The following is a 10,000-nucleotide window of genomic DNA, read 5'->3' on the forward strand; positions in this document are numbered from 1 at the left end:
TCAGTCAGTCAGTAAGTTATTCAGTCAGTCAGTAAGTTATTCAGTCAGTCAGACATTCAGTTATTCAGTCAGTCAGTTATTCAGTCAGTCAGTCAGTCAGTTATTCAGTCAGTCAGTCAGTTAGGTATTCAGTCAGTCAGTCAGTTATTCAGTCAGTCAGTCAGTACGTTATTCAGTCAGTCAGACATTCAGTTATTCAGTCAGTCAGTCATTCAGTCAGTCAGTCAGTCAGTTATTCAGTCTCTCAGTCAGTTATTCAGTCAGTCAGTCAGTAAGTTATTCAGTCAGTCAGTCAGGTATTCAGTCAGTTATTCAGTCAGTCAGTCAGTTATTCAGTCAGTCAGACATTCAGTTATTCAGTCAGTCAATCAGTCAGTCAGTCAGTCCGTAAGTCAGTCAGTCAGTTCAGGTTAAGTTCGTTTGTTGGTTCATTCCTTTGTGGTTAGTTAGACTCAGCTAACCAGCCTGCAGGGAGGGTCAGTCAGTTAGTTAGTGTAGTAACAGTCAGCTAACTGACCGCCTGCTGGTGGTGTGCAGCGGGGTGTGCAGGGAGGGTGAGCGCCTGGTGGTGGGGCCCACGGAGCAGGGCGTCTTCCTGCGCCTCAAGGTGCAGAGCATCCAGAGGAACCGCTCGGCTTGCAGGCTGCTGAGGGCCGGCCAGGCTGCCACGCTGGCCCTGGGCGGCTTCCACCGCTCGCTGCTCCGCAAGGTCAGAGGTCAACACCAACACCGTGCGCTGCCACGACACTTGTTTACATGCAATAAATACCAGATTAAGATCAATATTAAGATAATAATAATAATAATTATTATTATTATTATTATTATTATTAGAATAATAATAATTATTATTATTATTAATAATAGCAATAATAATTAAATTATTAATAAAAATATTATTATTATACTAATTATAATAATAATAATAATTATAATTATAATAATAAGGCCTCTAAGGTTTACATGCGTTTGGAATAATGCCAATACTGAAAAACCAGCGTTTACACATAACTCCTGTTAACCCCGTGTACTTCCTGTTAAGCCCCCGTGTACTCCCCGTTATCCCTGTGTACTCCCCTGTTATTCCTGTGTACTTCCTGTTAACCCTGTGTATTTCCTGTCGGGGCGGGCAGGGCATGGTGCTGGTGAGCCCCAGGATGAAACCCACCGTGTGCTGCCGCTTCGAGGCCTCCATCGTGCTCCTGTTCCACGCCAAGACATTCCGCCGGGGGTCGCAGGTCACCGTGCACGTGGGCAACGTGCGGCAGACGGCCACCGTGGAGTGTCTGCACGGCAAGGTGGGCGGAGTTTGTACACTATCTACAGTATATACTGTAGATACTGTATGAACTAGATACCTTACCACATCCTCTTATCTTGTCTTTTGTCTTCGGTCTACTATACCTTACCTAACTATACCTTACCTTACTGTACCTGACCTTACTATACCTTACACTACTATACCTTACCTTACTATACCTTACCTTACACTACTATACCTTACCTTACCTTACTATACCTTACCTTACACTACTATACCTTACCTTACCTTACTATACCTTACCTTACACTACTATACCTTACCTTACCTTACTATACCTTACCTTACACTACTATACCTTACCTTACCTTACTATACCTTACCTTACACTACTATACCTTACCTTACTATACCTTACCTTACACTACTATACCTTACCTTACCTTACTATACCTTACCTTACACTACTATACCTTACCTTACCTTACTATACCTTACCTTACACTACTATACCTTACCTTACCTTACTATACCTTACCTTACACTACTATACCTTACCTTACTATACCTTACCTTACACTACTATACCTTACCTTACCTTACTATACCTTACCTTACACTACTATACCTTACCTTACCTTACTATACCTTACCTTACACTACTATACCTTACCTTACTATACCTTACCTTACACTACTATACCTTACCTTACCTTACTATACCTTACCTTACACTACTATACCTTACCTTACCTTACTATACCTTACCTTACACTACTATACCTTACCTTACCTTACTATACCTTACCTTACACTACTATACCTTACCTTACCTTACTATACCTTACCTTACACTACTATACCTTACCTTACCTTACTATACCTTACCTTACACTACTATACCTTAACACATCCTCTCCTCTCATCTTGTCTTCGGTCCAGGACGAGCTGCGTACCGGGGAGAAAGACGTTGTCCGGTTCTGCTTCATCAAACACCCGGAGTACCTCCGTGTGGGCGCCAAGCTGCTCTTCAGGGAGGGGGTCACCAAGGGCATCGGCCACGTATCCCGCCTGTTGCCCAACTCGCAGAGCCTGGACCAGAACCAGGACCAGGGCCTGGGTCCGGGTCTGGACCAGAACCTGGACCAGGGCTTCGGTCAAAGCCTGGACCAGAACCTGCTCAAACCCTGAGAATAGCCCAGTGGTGGTGGGAAAGGGGGGAGGGGGTAGGGCCAAGACCGGAACCAGGGCCACAGTCTGGACCAGGTCCTGGACCGCAACCAGGAACAAGGCCTGGATCAAAGCCTGGACCTGAACCTGCTCAAACCCTGAGAATAGCCCAGTGGTGGTGGTGGGGAAGGGGGACGGGGGGGTTGGTAGAGCCTAGACCGGACAAGGGAAACAATTTGGACCAGGGCCTGGGTCAGAGTCTGGACTGCAACCGAGACCAGAATCAGAACCAGATCCTGGGTCAAATCTTGGACCGCAATCAGAACCAGACACTGGGTCAGAATTTTGACAAACCATCTGCTTGTTGATGAACTGGACCATTCAAACGCCCCGGACGGTTTAAGACCAAAAGACAAAGAGACATCAAGTCTGAAAAGAGGTTCAGGATCCAGTTCGTCCTGGATGTGGTTTGTTGTGGATGGTCCACATCATGAGACATTAAAACCCTGGGTCCAAACCAGAGTCAAAACAGACCGGGGCATCGGAACGGATCGGGGGGTTTGGAACGGACCGGGACTTTGGAACGGACCGGGACTTTGGAACGGACCGGGACTTTGGCGCGTCAGAATGAATAAGGTGTCCATGCGGACCGGGGGGTCGGGGCGTCGAAAGACAAAACCAATGACAAATTGTGTGTTTTTATTGACGTATTTATTTATTTATTTAATTTTCCGCACATTAGAAACATTAAAGGAAAACCCTTTGTTGACCTCAACCTTATATTTTGTCATTGGCAGCGTAGCGTAGCTCAACATAGCGGTCCGATGGTATTGACGGGCGGCCATCTTGTTTCCCCATTTTTTCACTCAAATGATTTTCTATTTTATTGATATACATAGTGTAATATAGGAATATGATGAGTTTTTAATGAATATATTATTATAATAGGTTTGCGCTCCAGCAGCTTGTAGTGTCAAATATGACCTGATGACCTTGTGAATATAATAATGCTGCTAAAGTTGTTTTCCAAGTCTGGAGCGAACTGGAACATTATGAATGTACAGAAACGGCTTCAAAATAAAAGCGTGTTATAATAATGTCACCGCACAGTTGATAGTTGCAGATAAATTATTTGAACTCCAGGATTTCCCAGAACAGCGTCTCCCCAAATGCATCAGGTTTTATGCCTTTCTCTGCAGTTAAATTGCAGGAATCCACAAAAGTGCAAGAAGTCAAATTAAACTCCAGATAATGATCACGTTACAGAAACGATTGAAAATGTTCATCATGTCCTTTCATTTGTCTGAACCCAAAGCACCATGGGCTCAAAAATAAATTCAGGGAAAAAATGTAATTTGTTGAATATGCATGAATTATTTTGATTGTGTTCCTGGAGGAAGGCCTAGCACCGCGACGGTTGAACCTGCATCTCCATAAAACTAGGCAGGTTTAGGGCTGACTAAAAAAAGAATACAAACTCTGATACGATTCAATTATTTTGTTTGAATTTCTGATTGGATTTGAAAATTGTAATAACGATTCTTTGTTTGGACGTTGTCAGAAATTAATTTGAATACTCATGTACAATATATTTCTTCTGTATTGATTCATGTCGGAAAAGGTGTTAGAAATTGTCATTGTGTATAAAATGTGGGGATATGGAATGCTGCGGCGTGTGAGGCTGAATTGTTTTCCTTCTGAACTTCCTGTCGCTCACTTTGCATTTTGTTCTTCAGCGTCTGCATGTGTCTGCACGACGTCGGCTGTAACCATGGAAACCACAACAGTCGCACCGGATTCATTTCTTACAATAAACTTCTCCCTCGACGTCACCGTTCACCATGTTCCGTTTGGTCACAAAATCTAAAACCACATCGCCGTCCCGCATGCTAACCGCGTTAGCGCGATGCGTGGCTGCGGATGGGATCGGCTAGCCTAGCTCCTGTGGAACGACGCCGTCCAGCCTCTCGGGAGCAAAAGAGTTCAAATAAAAACATAAAAAACATCTTGAAAGGAAACACCGGAGTCTCTCTGACATAAATCATATTATTTGTTGAAATATTTTCCAGAGTGAGACGTGAAGATGCTGCTGCGTCGGCTTCTACGGTGACATTAGCGACGACGTCCCCAAAACACTGGATGAGAAGGTCAGAACATTACATTCATCTACGGAAACAGTTTCTGTCCCAGTCCGGCTTCTCCACCCAAATGTGCACCGTTCAGTTCCTCAGTCGCTCAAGGACGTGATCTGACACAAACGTGTTGTGTTTCCTCCGTCACTTGATCTGTTTTACTTTCATCGAGTCAAGATGTGAAGAAGTTGAACGATGCCACGCCCATCACACCCTGCCAGCCAAGAGCCAGCCCCCCGGAGGGGGTGGTGTTATGGTGTATATCCCCCTGGAGGAGGTGGTGGTGTTATGGTGTATATCCGCCTGGAGGTGGTGGTGTTATACCCTATATGCCCCTGGAGGTGGTGGGGTTAGGTGGTGGTGGCCTCCAGAGTGATATATACAGTCAAAATTCCTTTTGCCGTTATTCCGTATGTCAGCATGTGGCAGTTTCTCCAACCACCTTTCAGGGACCTCCGTCACAGAGACACAGAAGACGGGGTGTAGTCAACACCAGCTTATTGTAGAGAGTGGGTCAGGTGGAACAAGCCAGGAGCAGATGGCACACGTCATGACAGGGCTCCTCTCTTGAGTGAGGGTGGGGACAGAGGTTTTACCCCGGTGGGGAGGGGGGCTGTGTTAAAACCACCAGACGGGCTTATACACCAGGAGGTGTAGTAGCAGAGCTGCAGCATCATGAAGGATCCTCACCACCACCACCACAACGGACTGTTCCAGCTGCTGTGGTGGAGCAAGAGCCTCCACAGCCACACAGCGAGAACAGAGACTGAGACGGAGTTTCTACATCAAGACATAAGAACTGTCAACGCTGACCTCACCAGGGGTCCTAACAAAAAGTACTGGGTCACTCACACTGCCTTATTGTACTGTATGTAGTATACTGTACTGCATACTGTGTCACTGTACTGGGTTACTCCATACTGTACCGCATACTGTACTGCATACTAGATCACTGTACTGGGTTACTCCATACTGTACTGCATACTGGATCACTGTACTGCTGAGAACTGTACACTGTTCTCAGCTTTTCTCCGCCCTCCCTCCCATTCAGGCACATGTATTGTGTCTTACTCCTGCTGACTTTCATTCCTCTTCTCTCTAATGCTGCCTCCACTTCTCCAGGCTCTCCTCCACCTGCTCCCTGCTCTCGCTCCAGATCACAATGTCATCCGTGAACATCATAGTCCACAGAGACTCCTGCCTGATCTCATCTGTTAACCTGTCCATCACCACTGCAACAAGAAAGGTCTCAGAGCTGATCCTTGATGCAGTCCCACCTCCACTTTGATGCCTTGGTCACGCCTACTGCACACCTTACTACTGTCTGACTGCCCTCATACATATCCTGTACCACTCTTACCTACTTCTCTGCCACTTCCTCATGCAGTACCACACTTCCTCTCTAGGCAGCCTATCATTCGCTTTCTCTAAATCCACAAAGACGCAGTGCAACTCCCTCTGGCCTTCCCGGTACTTTTCCATCAGCGTTCTTAAAGCAAACATGTCATCTGTAGTACTCTTTCCTGGCATGAAACCATACTGCTGCTGGCTGATCCCCACCGCTCCTCTTAACCTGGCCTCCACTACCCTTCCCAGAGCTTCATGCTGTGGCTGATCAACTTTATTCCCCTGTAGTTACTACAGCTCTGTACGTCTCCCTTATTCTTGGAAATGGTACCAGTAAACTTCTTCTCCACTCCTCCAGCATCCTCTCCTTTCCAGGATGGTGTTAAACAGTCTCGTTAGGAACGTCACTGCCATCTCCCCTAAACATTTCCATGCTTCCCCAGGTTTGTCATCTGGGTCAACTGCCTTTCCACTCTTCATCTTCTTTAATGCTGTTCTCACCTCATCCTTGCTCATTTGCTGCAGTTCTTGATCCACTATCCCCACATCATCCACTCTTCTCTCCCTCTCATTTTCTTCATTCATCAACTCCTCAAAGTACTACTTCCACGTTCTCAACACACCCTCCTCACTAGTCAGCACATTCCCATCATGATCCTTCCTTCGCTTTGTGCCACATCAGCTTGTACTTGTCTACTTTCTTCATCTCTCTGACTATCCCATTTCTTCTTCGTCAACCTCTTCTGCTCTATGCTCTCCTGTACGTCCTCATTCCACCACCAAGAGTCCTTGTCTTCCTTCCTCTTCCCGCATGAGACACCGAGTACCTTCTTGGCCGTCTCCCTCAGCACTTCTGCAGTTGTTTCCCAGTCATCTGGTAACTCTTCATTCCCACCTATTGGCGGGCGGCCATCCCGACCATCGAGCGCCAAGGAATTCCAATTCATTATTACATGACATCATTATTACATTTCATTATTATTACATTAGGTCATTGTTACATATCATTGTTACATGACATCATTATTACATTTCATTATTATTACATTAGTCCATTGTTACATAACATTGTTACATGACATCATTATTATATTTAATTATTATAACATTAGGTCATTGTTACATATCATTGTTACATGACAACATTATTACATTTCATTATTATCACATTAGGTCATTGTTGCATAACATCATTGTTACATGACATCATTATTACATGACATCATTATTACATCAGGTCATTGTTACATGACATCATTATTACATTAGCTCATCGTTACATAACATCATTATTACATGACATCATTATTACATTAGGTCATCGTTACATAACATCATTGTTACACGACATCATTATTACATTAGGTCATCGTTACATAACATCATTGTTACATGACATCATTATTACATGACATCATTATTACATTAGGTCATCGTTACATAACATCATTGTTACATGACATCATTATTACATTTCATGATTATTACATTAGGTCATTGTTACATGACATCATTGTTACATGACATCATTATTACATGACATCATTATTACATTAGGTCATCGTTACATAACATCATTGTTACATTACATAACATCATTGTTACATGACATCATTATTACATGACATCATTATTACATGACATCATTATAACATTAGGTCATCGTTACATAACATCATTGTTACATTACATAACATCATTGTTACATGACATCATTATTACATGACATCATTATAACATTAGGTCATCGTTACATAACATCATTGTTACATTACATAACATCATTGTTACATGACATCATTATTACATGACATCATTATTACATGACATCATTATTACATTAGGTCATCGTTACATGACATCATTGTTACATGACATCATTATTACATTTCATGATTATTACATTAGGTCATTGTTACATGACATCATTGTTACATTACATAACATCATTGTTACATGACATCATTATTACATGACATCATTATTACATTAGGTCATCGTTACATAACATCATTGTTACATTACATAACATCATTGTTACATGACATCATTATTACATGACATCATTATAACGTTAGGTCATCGTTACATAACATCATTGTTACATTACATAACATCATTGTTACATGACATCATTATTACATGACATCATTATTACATGACATCATTATTACATTAGGTCATCGTCATTGTTACATTACATAACATCATCATACATTACATTACATGACATCATTGTTACATGACATCATTGTTACATGACATCATTGTTACATGACATCATTGTTACATGACATTATTATTACATGACATCATTATAACAGTCTGTCTGGATCACGTGTCTTCTTCCGAATCAGCTGATTGTCACGAGACTTACGGTCACGTGTTTCCAACTTAGATCTAGAAACTCAAATCAGCGTCATCGTGCCGAGCCAGACGCGTACCTCCCGCCGCCATCTTTGTACGGTCTTCATTCCGCTGGACTGATGGACAGAGCTTTCAATGATCTTTCAAATAATATACTAACTATATTTCAGGGATCCTCGAATGATATTTCTAATTTTATTCTCAGGATATTTTTAATAATATTCTAACGGTATTTATAAAAATATACCCTCAGGCTATTTATAATAATATTCTAAAGATATTTATAATAATATTCTAAGGATAGGTACCTTTCATTTAGGAGGAATTAAAGGTATATTTAATACAACACAGACAATGTATTCTATTATTTAATTATAGAACCAGAATCACAATTGTGGCGCCGACCCCCCGCGGCCGCCTGCGTGAGCGCCTCGTGTCGACGACGTACACTTGAATATCTTTAGTATTTTTAGAGCTTATTGTGCGTAACCACCGGGCGTCATGACATTCACTGTATATACAGTATGTATGACTGTATGTATCTCCATGAGACAAATAACCTCTTGAACTTCAACTTGATACTTATGATAATATTCTCAGGATATTTCTCAGAAACGCTGCATCATCCGTAGCAAGGGCTGAGTGGAGGGAGGCTATGGGTGGAATAACAACAGGGAACATTAAAAATATATGTCTAGAAACAGCTAACTATGGGGTTATATATCAATAACAATCAATGTCATATTTTATTATTCGGTATGAAACAGCGTGGTGGGTACTGTCCTACAGTGGCAGTACGACACCGCGTCAAGATGGCGACGTTATGGACGCATCACGGCGGAGGAGAGTTCCGCTTCCGGCTTTGTGTTGTTGTCGTCAAGCAGCACTTCCGGTCTGCAGCTGAGTCTCTGTTCGCAAGGTAACATCTCTTCCACTTTACTCCCAATACTCATGATATTATTGACAAACATATTGATTTCAATATTAATTCATAGAAAAGTAGCGCGTTACATAAGCGGCCTTTAGCGTCGCAGTCTGCAGCTGGCAGCTAGCAGCTAGCAGCTAGCCTCCAGCTCCTCTCACACTGATCCACTTCACGACATACACATATATGTACATAAACATATATTCATACACATATGTACATAAACATATATTCATACACATATGTACATAAACATATATTCATACACATATGTATATAAATATATATTCATACGCAATGACAATTAGTTGAATCTACTCTACCCCACAACTGTACATATATTAATACACATTTATGTATATAAACATATATTAATACACATATATTAATACACATATGTGTACAAACATATATTTTAAACATATATGTATACAAATATAAATGTATACACATACAGTGGTACTTTGACTTAGGAGTTGAATTGGTTCCGTGACAGAGCTCGTAATTCAATCTGCTCGTATTGCAAATCAATGTTCCCATTGAAATGAATTGAAATGAATTTAAATGCCATTCATACATTCCGTTCATCCAACCAGCCCCCAAAAACACCCCATTTTATTTTGTTACGTGTTTTTAAATAAGAAAAATGTATTTATAAATAACAAATATTGTATAAAAACATAATTACACACAATAAAAGAGAATGTGTAGATCATTTTTGCCTTCTCGCAGATGATACCCTCCGTCACGCTATCTCCTGCGAGCTGCTTCTCCATCAACCACACCCACAGCAGATTC

The 10,000-nt window shown here is 41.9% G+C and overlaps 2 protein-coding genes across 2 annotated transcripts in view; both read left to right on the forward strand.

The window, feature by feature from the left end:
• Nucleotides 1-2,452, forward strand: part of LOC307229590 (GTP-binding protein 2-like) — a gene marked incomplete at both ends in the record, with an annotated part of 21,324 nt that extends 18,872 nt beyond the window's left edge. The window contains 3 exons of the mRNA XM_079999590.1: nt 538-709; nt 1,134-1,298; nt 2,204-2,452. Of these exons, the coding sequence (XP_079855716.1) occupies nt 538-709; nt 1,134-1,298; nt 2,204-2,452 (586 nt within the window). The remainder of the gene's footprint in view (nt 1-537; nt 710-1,133; nt 1,299-2,203) is intronic.
• Nucleotides 2,453-9,152: 6,700 nt separating this feature from the next.
• The window catches only part of psen2 (presenilin 2), a 6,801-nt gene continuing 5,953 nt past the window's right edge, over nt 9,153-10,000 (forward strand). Inside the window, exon 1 of the mRNA XM_079999001.1 lies at nt 9,153-9,196. The gene's annotated coding sequence lies outside the window, so the exon portion shown is untranslated. The remainder of the gene's footprint in view (nt 9,197-10,000) is intronic.

Source organism: Zeus faber (genome assembly GCF_960531495.2).
Source record: "Zeus faber genome assembly, chromosome: 4".
NCBI lineage: Eukaryota > Metazoa > Chordata > Actinopteri > Zeiformes > Zeidae > Zeus > Zeus faber.